Genomic DNA, 18,952 nt, shown 5'->3' with positions numbered 1-18,952 from the left:
TTAAATTCAAAGATAGAAGGAGGCTGAGGGTGATAGGAAGGAAAAAAATATACCATGCAAGTAGTAACCAAAAGAGAGCTGAGGTGGTTATACTAGTATTGGATAAAATAGACTTTAAGTCAAAAACAATTAAGAGGGACAAAGACTGCTATTATATAACAATGGACAATTCAACAGGAAGATGTAACTATTATAAATATACATGTGACTAACAGCAGAGCCCCAAAATATATGAAGCACGTACTGACAGATCTAAAGGGAGAAAGTGATGGTTCTACATTAATAGGAGACTTTAACATACCACTCTTAATAATGGATAGAACATTTAATCAGAAGATCAATAAGGAAGTACACTAAACCAACTAGACATAACAGACATATAAAGAACACAGCATCCAACAAAAACAGAATACATATTCTTCTCAAGTGCACATGGATCATTCTTCAGAACACACCATATGGTGGGTCATACAACAGTCTCAATAAATTAAAAAACTGTGAAATCATACAAGGCATATTCTCTGACCAGAATGAAATGAAGTTAGAAATTAATAAAAGAGGGCGAAATGGAAAACTGACAAGTATATGGAAATTAAACAATTATTAAACAACCAATGATTATAAAGAATTTAAGAAATGAAATTAGGAAATGAAAATTCTTCAGGAGAATAAAAATGAAAATAAAACGCACCAAAACTTATGGGATGCAGTGAAGGCAGTGCTGAGAGGCAAATTAATAGCTCTAAACACTTATGTTAAAAAAGAAGAAAAACTTAAAATCAGTGACCTACACTCAAAATTAGAAGAACTAGAAAAAGTGGAAACCAAACCCTAAGTGAGCAGAAGGAAAGAAATAACAAAGATTAGAGCAGAGATAAATGAAATACAAAACACAAAAATAGTAGAGAGAATCAACAAAACCAAAAGTTGGTTCTTTGAAAAGATCAATAAAATTGAGAAACCTTTCACTAGATGAACAAGAAAAAAAAAAAAGATAGAAATAATGAAAATCAGAAATGAAAACGGGGATATTATTATTGAGCCTGGTGAAATAAAAAGGTCTAAAAGAGGATACTATGGAAAAATGTATACCAATAAATTAGATAACCTGGGAGAAATGGAAAAATTCTTGGAACCTCACAAACTACCTCCACTGACTAAAGAAGAAATAGAATATCTCAACAAACCAATTACTAATGAAACTGAAAAAGAAATAAAAAACCTCTCAACAAAGAAAAGCCCAGGGCCAGATGTCCTCCTAATGGAATTCTACCAAATATTCCAAGAAGACTTAACTCCAATTCTGCTCAAATTTTTCCAAAAAATTGAAGAAGAGGGAACATACTCTCTCATTCAATGAGGCCAACTTCACTCTCATACCAAAGCTGGATAAGATACCACAAGAAAAGAAAACTACAGACCAATATCTCTTATGAATACAGATGCAAAAATCCTTAAAGTACTAGCAAACCAAATCCAACAGCATATTAAAACAATTATATACCATGACCAAGTGGGATTTATCCCTGGAATGCAAGGTTGGTTCCACATATGAAAATCAGTTAATGCAATACACCACATTAACAGAATGAAGGGAAAAAAACCAAATGCCCATCTCAATCGATGCAGAAAAGGCATGTGACAAAAGACAACACCCTTTCTTGTAAAAACACTTAGAACAATAGGAATGGAAGGAAACTTACTCAACATGATAAAAGGCATATAAGAACAAACCACAGCTAAAATCCTCCTTAATGGTGAAAGACTGAAAGCTTTCCCTCTAAGATAAGGAAGAAGACAAGGATGCCTACTGTCACCACTGTTATTCAACATTGTACCGGAAGTTCTTGCCAGAGAAATTAGGCAAGAAAAAGAAATAAAAGGCCTCCAAATTGGAAAGGAAGAAGTAAAACTCTCCCTCTTTATAGATGATATGATCCTATATACAGAAAATCCTGACAAATCTACAACAAAACTCCTAGGGCTAATAAATGATTTCAGCAGCAGTGTTTCTATACATGAGCAATGAACAGAAGAAAAAAGATTCCATTCACAATAGCAACTAAAAGAATCACAAATCTAGGAATAAGTGTCACCAAGGAGGTAAAGGACTAGAAAACTACAAAACACTGCTAAAAGAAATCAGAGATGACTAAATAAATTAAAAGACTAAATATTGTTAAAATGTCACTAATACTGAAGTGGTCTGAATCTGTTTTGTACCCCATAAAAGACTATGTTCTTTTAATTCACTCTTGTGGGGGCAGACCTATTGTGGGTGGGAGCTTTTGATCTGGTTGTTTCCATGGAGAAGTGACATATCTAACTGTGGGTGGGGCCTTTTGATTAGATTATTTCCATGGAGATGTGACCCCACCCATTCAAGGTGGGTCTTAATTAATTTATTGGAGTCCTTAAGCTCAGGGGGAGAGGGAGAAGGAGAGGGACACAGAGAGGGAGACAGAGAGGGAAAGGGAGAGGGAAAAAGGGAGACGGAGAGGGAGAGCGCTCAGAGCTGACACAGACTCAGATTCTTGGGAGATGCAGACAGGATTGCAGAAGCTAAGCTAAAAGATGAAGCCCAGAGTTTGCCCCAGAGAAGCTAAGTGAGAATCCACAGATGCTTAGGGAGAAGCTGAGAGAGAAATTTTGGAGAGATACTAAAACATGTAATCCAGAGTTTTTTGGAGATACTAAAACATGTAATTCAGAGTTTGCCCCCAGGAGAAGCAAATAAGGACCCACAGGAGCTGAGACAGAAGCCCAGAGACATTCTGGAGAAACCCAATGAAACCAGAAGCTAAACCTGGTTCAGCAGAGCCAGCCACATGCCTTCCCATATGACAGAGGAACCCCGGATGCCATCGGCCTTTCCTCAGACAAGGTATCTACCTCTTGATACCTTAATTTGGACATTTTCATGGCCTTAGAACTGTAAATGTGCAGTCCATTTCTGTTATATCGCATTCCAGTAGCTTTAGCAAACTGGAACAACAACCAAAGCAATTTATATATTCAATGCAATCCCAACCAAAATTCCAAAAACATTTTTTGCAGAAATGAAAAAGCCAATCATCAAATATATATGGAAAGGTAAGGGGCCCCGAATAGCTAAAGCCATCTTGAAAAAGAAGAATCAAATTGGAGGACTCAAACTTCTTGATCTTAAAAACTTATTACAAAGTCACAATAATCAAAACAGCATGGAACTGGCAGAAGGACAGATATAGACCAATGGAATAGAACGGAGAGCTCAGAAATCAACCCTTACATTTAGGGCCAACTAATTTTTGACAAGGTGGCAAAGACCACTTAATTTGGAAAGAAGAGAATCTTCAACAAATGATCAGGGGAAAACTGAATCTCCATTTGCGAAAAAAGGGAGGACCCTGTACCCCACCATATACAAATATCAATTCAAAATGGATCAAATATGCTAATAATAATAATAATAACTAGAACTATCAAACTCCTAGAAGAAAACATAGAGATGCATCTTCAGGACCTTGTGTTAGGAAACGGTTTCTTAGACTTGACATTCAAAGCACAAGTAACAAAAGAAAAAACAGATAAACGGGACCTCATCAAAATTAAAAACTTTTGGTCCTCAAAGGGCTTTATCATGAAAGTAAAATGAGAACTTAAACAATGGGAGAAAATATTTGGAAACCACTCTATCTAATAAAGGATTTATATCCAGAATATATAAAGAAATCCTTCAACTTAACAACAAAAAGACAAACAACCCAATTTAAAAATGGGCAACAGATTTGAATAGGCATCTTTCTAAAGAAGATATGCAAATGGCCAGAAAGCACAGCCAAAGATGATCATCATCATTAGCTATCCCATTTCACATCCATTAGAATGGCTGCTATTTTAAAAAAAAGAAAAAAAAAAAACAACTGAAAAGAACAAGTGTTAGAGAGGATGTGGAGAAATAGGAACACTCATTCATTGCTGGTGGCAATGTAAAACGGTGCAGCTGCTGTAGAAGAGTTTGGTGGTTCCTCTGAAAGCTAAGTATAGAACTACCACATGACTCAGCAATCCCACTACTAGGTATATTCCCCAAGGAACTGAAAGCAGAAATTTGGACAGATATCTGCACACTGATGTTCATAGCAGCATTATTCACAACTGCCAAAAGATGGAAGTAATCCAAGTGTCCATCAACTGATGAAAAGATAAATAAAATGTGGTATATTCATACAACAGAATATTATTCAGCTATAAAAAGGAATGAAGTCCTGATACATGTATAAACATTGATGAATCTGGAAGACATGTTGAGTGAAATAAGCCAGACACAAAAGGACAAATATTGTATGATCTCACTGATTTGAAGCAATTAGAATATGCAAACTCAGAGTCAGAATCTAGCATACAGATTACCAGGGGACAGGGTGGGGATAGGGAATTAGCAGTTAAGGTTTAAAATGTACAGTGTTCCTATTTGGAATGATGAAAATGTTTTGGTAATTGACAGTGGTGATGGTAGCACAACATTGTGAATGCAATTAACAGCACTGAAATATATACCTGTATGGGATTAAAGGGGGAAGGAAATATTAGATTGTATATATAGTAACAGAATTAAAATTTAAAAAAAATCCAAGGAACCACATTACACAGTGAATCCTAAGTTATATCATGGACTTTACTTAATAGCACAACTACAAAAAATGTTCTACTTCAATTATAGCAAATGTTCCATAAAAATGCAAGGTGTTGGTGGTGGGGTGGTATATGGGAAACCTGTACTTTTTGCATGATTGCTCTGTAAATCTACAACTTCTCTAAAAAAAGGGGAAAAAAAAAGTAAAATGTATAACTTCTAGACGTCACTAGTATATACATAACAGTGCCTCTTTAGACTAGCTTGAGAACTACTACCCTTTTTTGAAGTAATATTTTGTTAGGGGGAGGGAAAAAAAAGGACAAGAAATACCATGCTATTCCCTTTCACCAAGATAGGGGATCCACTGCATGTAAATAATCTAAGTAGGCATGATACCATTACTATTATTATTATTATTATTATTATTTTTAAAGTTTTCAAAATTACGAAAAAGGAATCATTTATTCTTTTTGGCTCCAAACCATGTTTAACAAGATCTCACCTACATATTCTAGTCTAGTATTTAAAAAAAGTACCAGAATATGCTAAAAATAATGCCCAATATTTTTCTATAAAGTATCTAGCTCATGAGTGATTGAAAGTCATGAAATTTCCAACTAAGAAAAATGCTAACTTTCTTAATCAGAAAACAATTTGAGGACTATATTTAAAATGTTCTCAGAATAATGTATTCATAAAATCTACATTTCAAATAAAGTTACTGATGTTAATAATAATTTATAACCACTTAAATTAGAAAATAAGATTGATTTATCTTAACACAAAGATATCTCAATCAAGATGTAACAGATTAGAAAATAAAGCAGTAAATGTGTTTGGAATTAGGACCAGAGCTTTTACATAGCTTGATGAACTTTATACTATATGCTTAAAAAAAAAAAAAGCAATTTGGCTTTCTATGCATTCTTCAATACAATGTTAAATATTTATTTAGTTATTTTATGTGCCAAGCAGGCACTGGGCTAGATGCTGAGGTTGCAGAAGTAAAGAAGACACAGCCGCTGCCCTCATGGGGCCTACAGTCCTACTGAAATGTTATCTAGGTACATGAAGTTAAGAACACTGAGACTGAGATATTGGTGACTATAGGCAGTAAATGTCACTCAGTTTGGCAGTACTCTGTCCAAAGCATCTTGGTAAAATGGCAGGAGAGCCACCACTATAGTTTACATTTTAGAACCCTAGCCTGAAACTACTGTATGACTTGTTAGTAAACAATGCATGACTTTTTGACATCAGGACAGTTACAATGTAGACTTACTTGAGAATTCAGCAGTGGCCCTGAATCAGCACTCTGTCAGCAATTGGGCAGGATAATAAGTTGTTAACAACTTTAAAGTAGAGCATAATCTGAGTTTGATACACCTTAAAGGAAAAATACACTACTTTTTTTTCTTTTTAGAAACAGGAATGAAGTGTGAGGGGATGGTTTAACAAATATTCAAATATAATTTCAAAAATGAGATTATTTCTTAACATCTATTGCATTTGCTATGCATACAAATACCAATATTTCCTTGGAGGTAAAGAGATTTTAAAAAATTCAAGCTGAGAAAGCATAGAATATGTGACAATGACCAACAGCACCCAATCACTCAACAGGGATAGATCCCCAGGCTCTGAGACAGGAGTAATTGAACTATACTGACTATAAGATAACCACTCAGTAAAAATAATCTCCAGTATAGGTTATACATCTTACTTTTCACCTATGATTTTTGCATGGAATGCATAGTTAAAATATAGAAGACAAATGCCTTTCTGCATTGCCGAAGTGGAATCCCAAGACTGACAGCCTCACAGCTCTCACACTTCTTGGGCTGTCAGAACTGGAAGAGGCAACTTCTATCAAGCCCTGCAGGGAGGGACAGCCCTGTGCCCTTGACTCTTTTTATAACAACCCTCGGGGTGATTAAAGAATGATGCTGACAGGCTTCAATCCTTCTTGGTTTAATGGATTCTGGCTGCTAAGTGGAGCCTCCAGGACTAGAAACCTATGAGAATAGCATTAAGATTTTTACGAGATTGCGAAATGCTTGAGAAAACAAAACTATAACATAGAATAATCGTGAATAAAATGTCCACCATTACTTAAAATTGAACATGTCTACAAAAATAATATATGCATAATAGAACATATACATACATAAATGCAGTTAAGATAAAGGTATTATGCAAAGATATACAAAATTACTAACTTTCCCCCAACTCCAAATAGGGCATTTCTGAAAAAAAATCTGACACTTTGAAAGCATACAAACAGGAATAAAACAAAATTTCACTTTAATCAAAATGTCCCCATTTAATTTCAAAGTTTGCATATAAAGTTATAGTGTACTATATATCATACTTAACAAAACTCTAAGTTGCTTACAGTCTAATACATTTAGAAACTCATCTCATATTAATTCATATTTCACAATAATTTTTTTTAAATTTCAATAACTTTGAAAGAAGTTACAATCTTGGATAAGGCTGAAATTTGCTTCACTTACTATTTTTTTATAGCACAGAAGAATAGCTATAGATATGCAAGGCAAATTCTTACTCCGTATTAGAGTTCTTTTAAAAAATGATCAGGTTTTTATTTAATTTATTATATTTTAGGATAAAACAAGAGAATAATTATGCATGTTTAAAATCAAATTCTTCAAATGACAAATTTCCCCTGAAAACTTAAATTTCCCATGTTACACATCCTTTTGGTTGACAGAAAAACTTGGAAAAACATGTTTTATTTGCTTTTTGGAAAAAGTTCTTAATTTGGAGTCCTTGAAGCCTCTGAAATTATAAGCAACATTGTGTGTGTGTGTGTGTGTGTGTGTGTATGTGTGTGTGTGTGTCCACAGCTTTCATAAGATTCCCAAAGCAGTCATGATTTGAGAGAAGAATCATTGCCTTGGGTGTGAGTTATATATAAAAGGACTGAGCTTATTTGAAAAAAAAGAACCTTCCCTATGACTTATAGAAGACGCTAAATGATAAAAGGTAATTTGGAATAACTTCCCCTAAAAAATCATGAAACCTGAATCTTGCATGAAGATGTACAGCCTAACACTGTGTTAAATTCTATGCTTTTACATATTTCTACCTTTATCTAGACGTTAGACAGAAAAGTAAAACTAAAAGACCAGGTAATAATGAAAGAGAGAGCGTGTGTCTGGCTGGAAGAATGGTTGAAATGACCCATGTTATATACTAATAGTACAGATAGATATCTACTGATATGCTATAGCAAATCTCTGAACTCATTCAACATATATCCAAATATCTATTATTCTTTTTTGTGTTTTTCTTTTTCTCTTTCTGACCTTTATAAAGTGGAGCTCCTTTTTAGAAATACAATTGTAAAACAACTCTTTAACATACAGAGCATCTAACATCAAGCTACCCACACTTAGCCCTGTGATGTTAATGAATGAAAATTCCTTTTCCTCAATGAAAAATTTCATGTCTTGACTTATTAAAAACTTTCAACAACCAATATGCTCTTAAGAAAAGGAAAACAGTCTTCATTTTTAAAGGTTATATCTGATAGCTATACAACACAACATAGTATCATTACATTCTGTTTCAAGGAAATCAAAAGGAAAATAAGAAGTACTGGTCTTTTGTACTCACAACAAGTCACGTGCAAGGCAAGGGAAGAAAAAAAATTTAATTTCTAGCTTAATCTCGAGCATTTAAACTATGATTTTTCATTGTTCTCCAATTAACCTATAAGTATTCTACTTAGGTAGAGATCAATATAACATTTTTATAAGAGCCATAGGAATTAAAAAAGAACTTCAACAGTAAACAGAGAAATCTTTCCCAAAGTACCATCAAAGGAAGAAGATGCACTAAAATAATGAATTTTTTTCCTATTGAGTTGGTCATTCAGGCACAAAGGGTTGATGAAGGATTGACCTCTGTCACTGAGCTACTTAGGAAAGGCAGTGCACAGGCCTAGATAAGGAGAATGGAATATTAATGAATCAGGTGAGTAATGGAGGAATTATCTCCATATGCATACTCAAACTATACTTTTGAGACACCATGGAACTTACAAACACATACACACACACACACACACACACACACACACACACACACATTCTATCCTTCCCTAAATAGATAAACCTCTCACTTTTTAGTTATTTCAGCTTTAATAAGGAGAAACAGGATTTTCCAGACTACTGGATGGAAAAAATTTGGGCTTCAGAAATATTCCTGCTGAAATCTATTAGGATTTCTGACTTAACTGTTGAATTCAGTGAACATGATAGTGAGAAACATTTATGAAGACTCCTGCCAACTTCACTCACTTGTGTTCCATGGATATTAAAGAAGGGGAATAAATGTATCTGAATGCTTATCTTTACCTTAGGAACCAGCGAATTCTAAGATCAGTTCAAGAAGATCCAGAACCCAAGATCCTTATGATAGACTTTTGAGAATGTTTTCAGTTAAATTAGTGGAGGTATTTAAAGAGATGCTTGTGCTATGATAACTAAGACAAGATGTTTCATTAAAAAACATCTGAATCATGAGTATATCTAGCATGTTCTTTGCAAGCTCAGTATTCTCCGGAAAAAACACTGCTTTTAAAGGCATAAAAATAAATGTCACATGTGCAAGTGGCAAGGAGTTTAAGCTCACCCTCAAATGAATGGAAGAAAAATAACTCATAGAGCCAAGGAGCAAAAAACAAACAAACAAACAAAATAAATTAGAAAAAAATAAACAACACAAAAGACACCAGAAAACAAATTTTATAGGCTTGCTAGAAAACAGAGAAAGGTATAAAAACAGAAAAAGGATGATCGTACATCTTCCTTTTTATTAACTGCCTTGAATGTTAATAGTATTATTTCATTTCTCACAAGAAAGCCTAGTTGGAATCAGTGAATCAACACTTAACTAATATTACTGTAAAAGTTTTTTGATGAAAGATTGAATGCTCTGCTTCTAAGATTAGGAAGAAGGCATGGATGTCTGTTCTCACCACTTCTATTCAGCCTATTCAGCTCTGTACAGTAGGTTTTACCGAGTGTAATAAAGCAAGGAGAAGAAAAAGCAAGAAAAAAATCAGAAAGGAAAAAGGAAGACTGTGTTTATTAGTAAATGACATGATTATTTACAGAAAAATCCTACGAAATATACCAAAAAAAAAAAACTACTAGAACTAATAATTGAGTATAGCAAGATTGCAGAATTCAAAGCAAAAGAACAAACAACTCAATCATATGTTTATATACTAGCCATGTCAGAAATTGAAATAAATATACTATTTATAATAGCATCAAAAATATGAAATATTTATGGATAAATTTGTCAAAAAATGTTCAAGACTAGAGACTAACAACAATGCTGAGACATCAAAAATGTAAATAAATGAAGAGAAACACTGTCTTCATGAATTGAAAGATTCAGTATTGTTAAAATGTGAACTCTCCTCAAATTGATCTGTATATTCAATGTAACCCCAATCAAAATCTCGAGGCATTTTTATAGAAAATGACAAGCTGATTCAAAAATTCAAAAGGAAAGGAAAAGAGCCTAGATCCACCAAAATAACTTTTATGAAGAACAAAGTTGGAGGGTTTATACTACCTGAAATCACGAGTTACTATAAAGCTACAGTAATCAGGATAGTGTGGCACTGGTGGAGGGACTGACACATAGGTCAATGGAAAAATAAAGAATCCAGAAATACTCTCATACATATATGGTCAACTGATTTTCAACAAAGACGCAAAGGCAGTTTATGGGGGAAATGATAGCCTTTTCCACAAATGACTTTAGAAAAACTGAAATGTCCACGCCCCCCCCCCCACAACAAAGGAATCAACATTAACTCATACCTTTAACCATATACAAAATTAACTCAAATGAATAACAAATCTAAATGTAAAACCTGAAACTACAAAAGTTCAAGAATACATAGGAGAAAAACCTTTGTGACTTTGGGTTAGGCAAATATGTCTTAAATTCAAAACCAAAAGCATGAGCTATAAAATAAAAATCAACGCAATGAATTTTATCAATAGTAAGAATCTCTGCTCTTTGAGGACACTGTTAAGAGAATGAAAATTTAAGAAAAGCTGGGAAAAAATATTTGCAAATCACCTATCTGACAAATGACTTGTATCTAGAATAAAGAATAAAAGTCCAATAATAAGAAAATAAATGAAAAAAATGTAAGAATTGAACACACACTTCACCAGAGAAGATATACAGATGGCAAATAAGCACATGGAAAAATGCTCAACATTATTAGTCATTAGGGAAATATAAATTAAAATCACAATGAAATACTACCACATATCTACTAGAATGGCTAAAATTTAAAAGACTGACCATACCAAATGTTGATGAGGATGTGGAGGAATTGGCACTCTCACACACTGCTGGTGAGAATGTAAAATAGAGCAACCAGTTTGCAGAACAGTTTGGTTGTTTCTTACAAAGTTAAACATAAGTTACCATTTGACCTAGTCATTCCCCTCTTAGGTCTTTACCCAAGAGAAATGAAGATACATATCCATACAAAGACTTGAACACAAATGTTCATTGCAACTTAATCTGTAACAGCCAAAAATTAAAAATAGTCCAAATGTTCATTAACAGGTGAAAAGATAAACACATTGAAGCATATTCATATAGTGGAATATTACTCAGCAATTAAAAAGCACTATTGATAAGTACAACATGAATGAATCTCCAAATAATAATGCTGAAAGAAGCCAAAAAAAAAAAAAAAGAGTACAAGCCATATGATTCCAATTATATAAAATTCAAGAAAATGCAAATTAATCTGTAATGACACAAATCAGATTGGTGGTTGCCCAGGGATTGAAAGAGGAAAAGGAAGGGCAGGAGGGAGGGATTTCAAAGCGGCACAAAAAAACTTTTGGGTGTGAGAGATATGTTTATTATCTTGATTGTGGTAATGGTTTCATCAGTATTTGCCTGATAAAATACATTTTAAATATGTAGATTATTATATGTCAGTTACATTTCAATAAAGCTATTAGAATTTTTTTAATGGCAAAAGGGGTGGTCTGAAAGATTAATCTGTGTAGTTCTAAATTATTTTGTTCTAACCTAATCACTGAATGGTTTTGGTTAAAGCCAACTCTACTATGAGCAAGATTAAAATAATCAATTCCTTTGAAAAGCTGAATGACTTCTTCGTATGAAATGAATACTTTACATTCACAATATTTTTGTCTGTCTTGATATGTTGATGGTTATTAGCAAGTTTCTGGTGGATTAGTGAACTAAACCTAGGAAAAGCACTCTAAATATAAACAATCATACCTTGATTTGTGCAAAGGGTCTTTCATAACCTCCAACATAGAGAAGGCCAACATTCTGAGGAAGTAACCTACAAAGAAAAAAAAGCGTCAATTAGAAAATACTCTTTCTTAAATGTAAAGTTGTATAAACATCAAAATTTGTATAAAGAATTGATTCTGTGAAAAAATCTCTATGCAATTATTCTTTCTTTTGCATTATGAGATGGTAACTAATAAATCATTCTTATGGTTCAGAAAATAATGGGTTAAAGGAAGCATCTGTTAAGAATGAAAATTGAAATACAGTATATTCTAATATATTAATATTTCCAGCAAATTTATTACATATTGTATCTGGGGGAGAATTAAAAGAAGCAATGAATATATTTAATAAACCTAGGAAGATTCAGTTTAAGAAATACTTACTGCATGTCTATACTATGTAGTACAGGAGACAACATAAACCTAAATAATTCAGTCCCAAAATCTAATGCATAAATAATTAATCCTAGCAAAAGGTAGTCTTTGATAAGTGTCATAAAGAAGTATTTGCCACGGGAAAGCAGTGGAGTAAAAGGAACTTTCTATGGAACTTGCTAAAGTCTAAATTGGGATTTGGGCTTAACCTTAAAGGATGGATAAGACAAAGGAGAAAATTTAAACAAAGGCCTGAGAATGCAGAGAATTTAAGACAAAGAGTAGACAAGTATAAAGTATAGCTGGAGTAAGGGATAATTTAGTAAGTGCTAAGAACCCAAAGAAGTTTGGAATGGATCATGAAGGACCTCAAATGCCATATACTTTATTCTATAAGCAATATGGTATCCTTTAAAAATATTTACTTATTTCCTATATAAACAATAAATGTACATGGATATAAAAATCAAACCATAAAGAGGTATAAAATAAAAAAAAAAAATGGTTACTCTTCCCTGCATCACCCTTCTTTCCTAGTCCTACTTCTAAGAGGTCCACCACTTTTTGACTGCATTGAAACATCATGAATGAAGAAATAACATCATAAGAATTATGCTTGGGGAATGCGTAGGAATGGCAGTGTGGTGTAGGGAGGACATAATTAAGAAATATTACTGTGTTTAATCTAAATGTAGAAATATCTCATCTATCCTTTTTCATAAAATTTTCTCTTAATGGACATTAGGAGTAAATGGACACAATTCTGGTCTTAACATTATTCTGCATAAAGAATAAGGAAAAATACTGGCTATACTCCTTGCCAAAAGCCACTAGGCCTCAATGTTTCTCAGAGTCTAGAGAGTGAAAGGTAATAGCCTTTTATCCCAGGTAACAGAATTCTAATCCTTAAATAACTCTAAATTCTATTGCATGAATTTGAGAATGGAACACTGATTAGTATATACAGTGAAGAAAAAAAATCACAAATTCAATCAATTGAAAAATTCTCAGTGTAATATTGATCTAAATATAAAAAATTAGAACATAAATTTATCATAACCATCTTTTAAAAATTTAGTTACTGACTTAAAATATCCTCTTTCAACAATTCTAGAATATAATTTATTCATATTTTAATCCCTCTGAAATTGGGATGTCTCTGATACTCCAAGAAGTCTTAATAACTGTTGTCACCAGGTTCTGGGGTGGTTCTGTGATTACCTTCCATTGACACCTTCTAGTAATATCAAGAAAGCACATGCTCAAAACATCTCAGATTCTATAAAATACAGTAGATATTTAGTCTTATGGTAACATTCTCTTTCCCTATATTCTGTAAGGGACAATAAAGTATTAAAAACCACTAGAAGAATATTAATAGCTGATGAACACATTCTGAATTAAAGCAATTTACCAAAAAGCTATTTAAGTTTTAAATTTAAGTGATGTCTTGTAACAATGCATCTTAACATGTATTGAAGGTTATCAGCATGACTAAAGGCATTTGCTCACTGGATGCAAGCAGAAAGCATAAGAAATGTCCCAAACCCCAACAGTGAAATGGAGAATTTCTTAGCCATCATATGACAAATAAGAAATTTATCCAACCAACAAAACTTTAAATGCCTCACAAATCATTGCTAGTATCACAAATTTAATGTTAAGTTTTATATAGCAGTGGTAATTTACTTCCCATATAACAAGTATTCACAGAAAGCTGAACAACCTCCTTTAGAAATAAGAATAGTTACTGTTCATACAGATAAATGCTAGAGAAGGAAGAGAATAAAAGCTGGCTGGCATTTAAAAATCAATAAGCATCTAATTACTATGCATACACATTTCAGAAGTTAGCCAATATACTATTTGGTGCGTCCCCTCCCTCCAATTGGCCTAATAACTACCTTTTCCTAATCCAGATATTTCTTATATATATCAATTGTGTAGCATATGCATATTTCACTTTATAAATACTGCTCTTTCTCATTCATGTGCCTATTATTCCTTACCATATATTATATTACCACCTTCATTTGAGTGGGTTTTAATATGTATCATCATTTAAAGAGCTGCTGTGCATATAATAATTAGTACTTTGAGAACACGAATTCCTACTTTTAAAATGGACATTTATTTAAACCTGTTTTAATCTTTCGAAAAATTATTTTGTCAAATTGTATGCATAATTATTATGAATAGGTACCATTTTATCAGGACAAGGTGCTTGTGTATAATAGCACTCACATTTTAAATCCCTGGAGTAAGGTATTAATTCAGCACTGATAGATGCATTTTTAAAGTATATTTCAAAATAGAAACCCTGACTCATTTAGTTTTGTCCTGAGTTTATGTGAATATTAATATAACCTTTATACAGATGCTAACAATACCCAAAATATTTGCTTGTATCTAACTGCTTCTACAGTGTGGCCACCAAAAAGACTGTTTTTGAATGTAGCAGTAAGAAAGCACTGATGGGAAGAAAAATTGAATCTGTTAGAGCAATCTGTTAAAGCTAAGCAAGTAAAGATAGGCAAGACCAACGTCCATTTTGCTTTCCATTTCCCAAATACAAATGTTAACAAATATGTATACCGGAAAGAAAGTTCCAAAATTGTTCCCAGAAAAGATTTCACATAGAGGAAAAATAAAACTTCTCAGGTAGTAGAATAAACATTATTTAAAAGAACCTCCTTCACGATATATTTATAGTAGATCAAATATGGAAAAATTGTGTTAGAAGGAAAGTGAGTCTATAATTACTTCAAAATAAAAAGTAAAACAAACAAAAAACAGGAAAGGGGTTCTTTTAAAAAATAAGAATAAATTAAACAACTCAAAATTAACTGCTCTGCCTATAGACCATAACTATAGTACCCACTACCAGATTTAATATTTTTTTAAATTGCAACAAAATATCTTGAAAAAGTCAAGTTCTTGGCCAGACAGCAAGTTCATCAAAGACCAGATGATATCCAATATATATACTACTAGGAAAAAACAATGGAAGGAAAAAGAAAGCAAATGCGCTTAGTAAGGACTCAACAGTACCATTCTAAATTTGAAAAATGGATGTTATTGAGTAAGTTTACTATTATCCTTAGAGACTTTTCAGAGCCTACTTTTTATTTTGGTTTACTTTCTATAAACACTTGGACAGACCTAACAAAATGCTCAAGACTTTCAGGGGTAAAAAAAAAAGGTTGACTAAGGAATCTGTAATAAAAGCAAATTACCTGGAAAGAAGGCTTGGCTAAGTGAAAGAAATACTGACTGAAACATGTAATAGAAATAATGAGTAAGTCTAGGGTAGGGCAAATAAGACGCTGAAGTAAAACACAGAAAGCTGAATGGTTTTGCAAACGTATATAAGAAGAAATATTGAACTAGCAATATTCAGGGAATGAATACTAACATTATGTGTAACTATATTAATATCAGACAAAGAAAATGTCACAGCAAAAAATATTGTTTAGACAAAGGGAGATACTTCATAATGATAAAAGGTTCCATTTATCAAGCAATTTATATGCATCTAATAACATGGTTATAAAATACGGAGTGCAAAACAATTTACAAATCTATAAGACAAAATAAACAAATCCATAATCACTGTAGGAATTTTTAATATTTGTCTCTCAATAAATGATGGGAAAAGCAGACACAAAAGCAATAAAAATATAGAAGAATTCAAAAACACTTCCAATAAATACACATAGACCACCACACAATAGCTGCATAATACACGAAACACAGAAAACGCACACACAGAGTGTCTACAAAAACTGACCTCATGCTGGGCCATAATACGAACATCAATAAATTTCAAACAAATGAAATAATTCAGATTACAGTCTCTAAACACAATGATTCTGCTAGAAATCAAGAACAAAAAGACAACCAGAAAATCATTATGTCTGAAAAGAAAGAATACACTTAAATACCTCTTAGGTCAGAGAGGAAATCATAGTGGAAATTATTAAATATTCTGAATTGGGTAATAAAATAACAATATATCAAAACTTGTGGGATGCAGGTAAATACATCTTAGAAAGAAATTTATAACCCAAAATGTATGTATCAAAAGATAAGGAATGCTGAAAATCAATGACTCAAAGATCTATCTCAAGACATTAGAAAAATAACAGTAAGTTAAAATCCAAAGAAAATAGAAGGGAAAAAACAATGAGCAAAAATTATGAAATAGAAAGCACACTAGAGAAAATTAATAAAACTAAAACAAAAATAACAACTACAAAAAAAAGCTAGTCAGCAGAATCCAGTAACATTTAAAAAAAAATCTATACATCATGGCCAGATTGGGTTTATTGCAAGAAAGCAAAGTGGTTTGACATTAGATAATCTACCTTTGTAATTCATCCAATGAACAGGATAGAGGGAAAAATATCATGTTATAGGAGTCATGATTTCACATATAAAAATCAAACTGCACACTTTGACTATGTGCAGTTTATTATACATCAATTATATGTCTTGATAAAGCTAAAAAATGTAGAAATTTCAAAATTTTGTTAAAAATAAAAACAAGAAGCTGCAACAGGTCACAGTAATATAGTGAATTGAGTCTACAAATAATCCTAAATTGATCCACCCTGATTATTCTATATGGATAGTTGGTTTATTATTTAAAGAACTGCTTGTGTAAACATGAAACAGAATAGTTTGAAAAATAGATTTTAATGGGAACTAATTAAATACTTGCACCTCCCTGCCTAGGCTGTTATCTAATGATCCTACAAATTATTCTGTGGCTTACTTTTACTTACAAAAAAGGGAAGGGAGAATAATTTCCAAATTTGAAATCATCTGAATCATCATATCTATAATTTCTTATCTTCTTGATAATAACTCCATGCTGGTTATTACAGGCAACAATTTTCAGACAGGACAACAGAAATACTACTTTACACACACACTGAAAAGGTTAACAAATTATATGTTAAGCACATTTTTTAAACAGTTAAATGGAACAGAAATTTTATTTCCTAGGTTGAGAAATGCTGAATCTTATTTTATTTTTTCCTCTACTTTTTTTGTAAAAGTTTATATACTTCAGACAAGTATATAACTTGTCTGAAATGTAGAACATTATGTTAAGAAGTTGTTTCTATAGAAAAAGTACAAAAGAAACTTTGGCGATTAGAAACACAAATTTAAGCTGACTGGATATAATTCACAATTCAATTTTTCAGTCTAAATTATAGTACCGTACCACATCACATGCTACCAGCTGTTTCAATAATAGCTATGATCAATCAAAGAGAAAAATGCTGTTGTTGTTTTTCAAATCACAGATCCCAGAATGACTGAGATTGTTACATTCCACATTAAAAGGAAAAATAGAATTACTTCAAATCTGAATTTTAAGGATAATTTCAGCTGCACAGAACTCCCCACAAGATGCTGACTGACATATGAACCATAAGCAAAATGCAGGGAAATTCCTAGTGTCTCATTGATAGAATATGGATTACATTGGTCATCTCTCTGCTACTAATTTTAGTTTGACTTCTCCTTTGGTAAATATTATATATGCATTCCTTTCCTTTAAAAATATGGATTATGGTAAGTGTTCAATTATTATCTTTTCATTGCTTAGCTTACAGTAGTTATCTTTCTTTTTTAAAGTAATTCATTCTTTATTTTACTCATAACTCTACCATAAATACAAATCATCCCATTTTATGAGTTAACTCAACAGACAACTCCTGCCTTAACTGAAACAGTACATTCTTTTGTTCAAATAGAATAACTACTGATTGGCTATAGTTTGTAAAGCCCTTAATGGAACTTTTTACCTAGCTGACTACCTCATGTAAAAAAATATGAACTATTATAATTCATTTCTTTTGATGTCAGTTCCCCCCCAAATTTATAACTAATGATATAATATTAGAACTTCTCTTTACCTCAGATTTAAAAGTAACTAACTAGAATGCTGAATTGCATACCTTGATTACCAATAAAAAGTTAACATAAAGTGTGAGATAGTTCAACCTCAGTAATGTAACAACTATAATCTCTTACATATTCAAGATGAAGTTCCAGAGTCCCATGTGCTGAGCTGAAAAAAGGAAATTGTGAGATGTCTATAAGAAAGACTCTCTCCATGGACAGTGCTGGGAATACTATACAGCATACATAACTTTAAAATTTCTGAAAACTATAATATAAACTAAATATTACCTAGCTGACTGGGACCTCATTTTATAAATTACTTAAAGTCACTCTTATCCTCATGATAAAACTAATTTGATTATTCTCAAAAAGACTGATTGAGGTTATCTAATAATCACAATACTTTTTCGTTAATTTTTCCTTTACAGGCACACATCAGAGATATTGTGGGTTTGGTTCCAGAACATCGCAATAAGGCAAGTCGCATGAATTTTTTAGTTTCCCAGTGCATATAAAAGTTATGTTTACACTAATACTGTAATCTATTATGTGTACAACAAAGTTATGTCTTAAAAAACAATGTATAGGGCAGTTGGTAGAAAGCCAGGAACTGTGTGGACTGGACACTGCAGAGGAATATGAGTTTGGACATACTTAATACAACACTCACTAATGTGTGGAGCAGCTGAGA

General features: G+C 32.5%; 1 protein-coding gene across 4 annotated transcripts in view; it reads right to left on the bottom strand.

Annotated features, from left to right (window-relative positions):
• The window catches only part of RNGTT (RNA guanylyltransferase and 5'-phosphatase), a 407,161-nt gene that overhangs the window by 56,722 nt on the left and 331,487 nt on the right, over window positions 1-18,952 (bottom strand). For all 4 annotated transcript variants that reach the window (XM_037843368.1, XM_037843369.1, XM_037843370.1 and 1 more), the window contains one exon: window positions 11,948-12,014. In XM_037843368.1, coding sequence (XP_037699296.1) covers window positions 11,948-12,014 — 67 coding nt within the window. The remainder of the gene's footprint in view (window positions 1-11,947; window positions 12,015-18,952) is intronic.

The sequence above is a fragment of the Choloepus didactylus genome, chromosome 7, assembly GCF_015220235.1.
Source record: "Choloepus didactylus isolate mChoDid1 chromosome 7, mChoDid1.pri, whole genome shotgun sequence".
In the NCBI taxonomy this organism is placed as follows: domain Eukaryota; kingdom Metazoa; phylum Chordata; class Mammalia; order Pilosa; family Megalonychidae; genus Choloepus; species Choloepus didactylus.
Note: the sequence above shows the minus strand (reverse complement) of the source record. Positions and strands in the feature narration are given on the sequence as shown.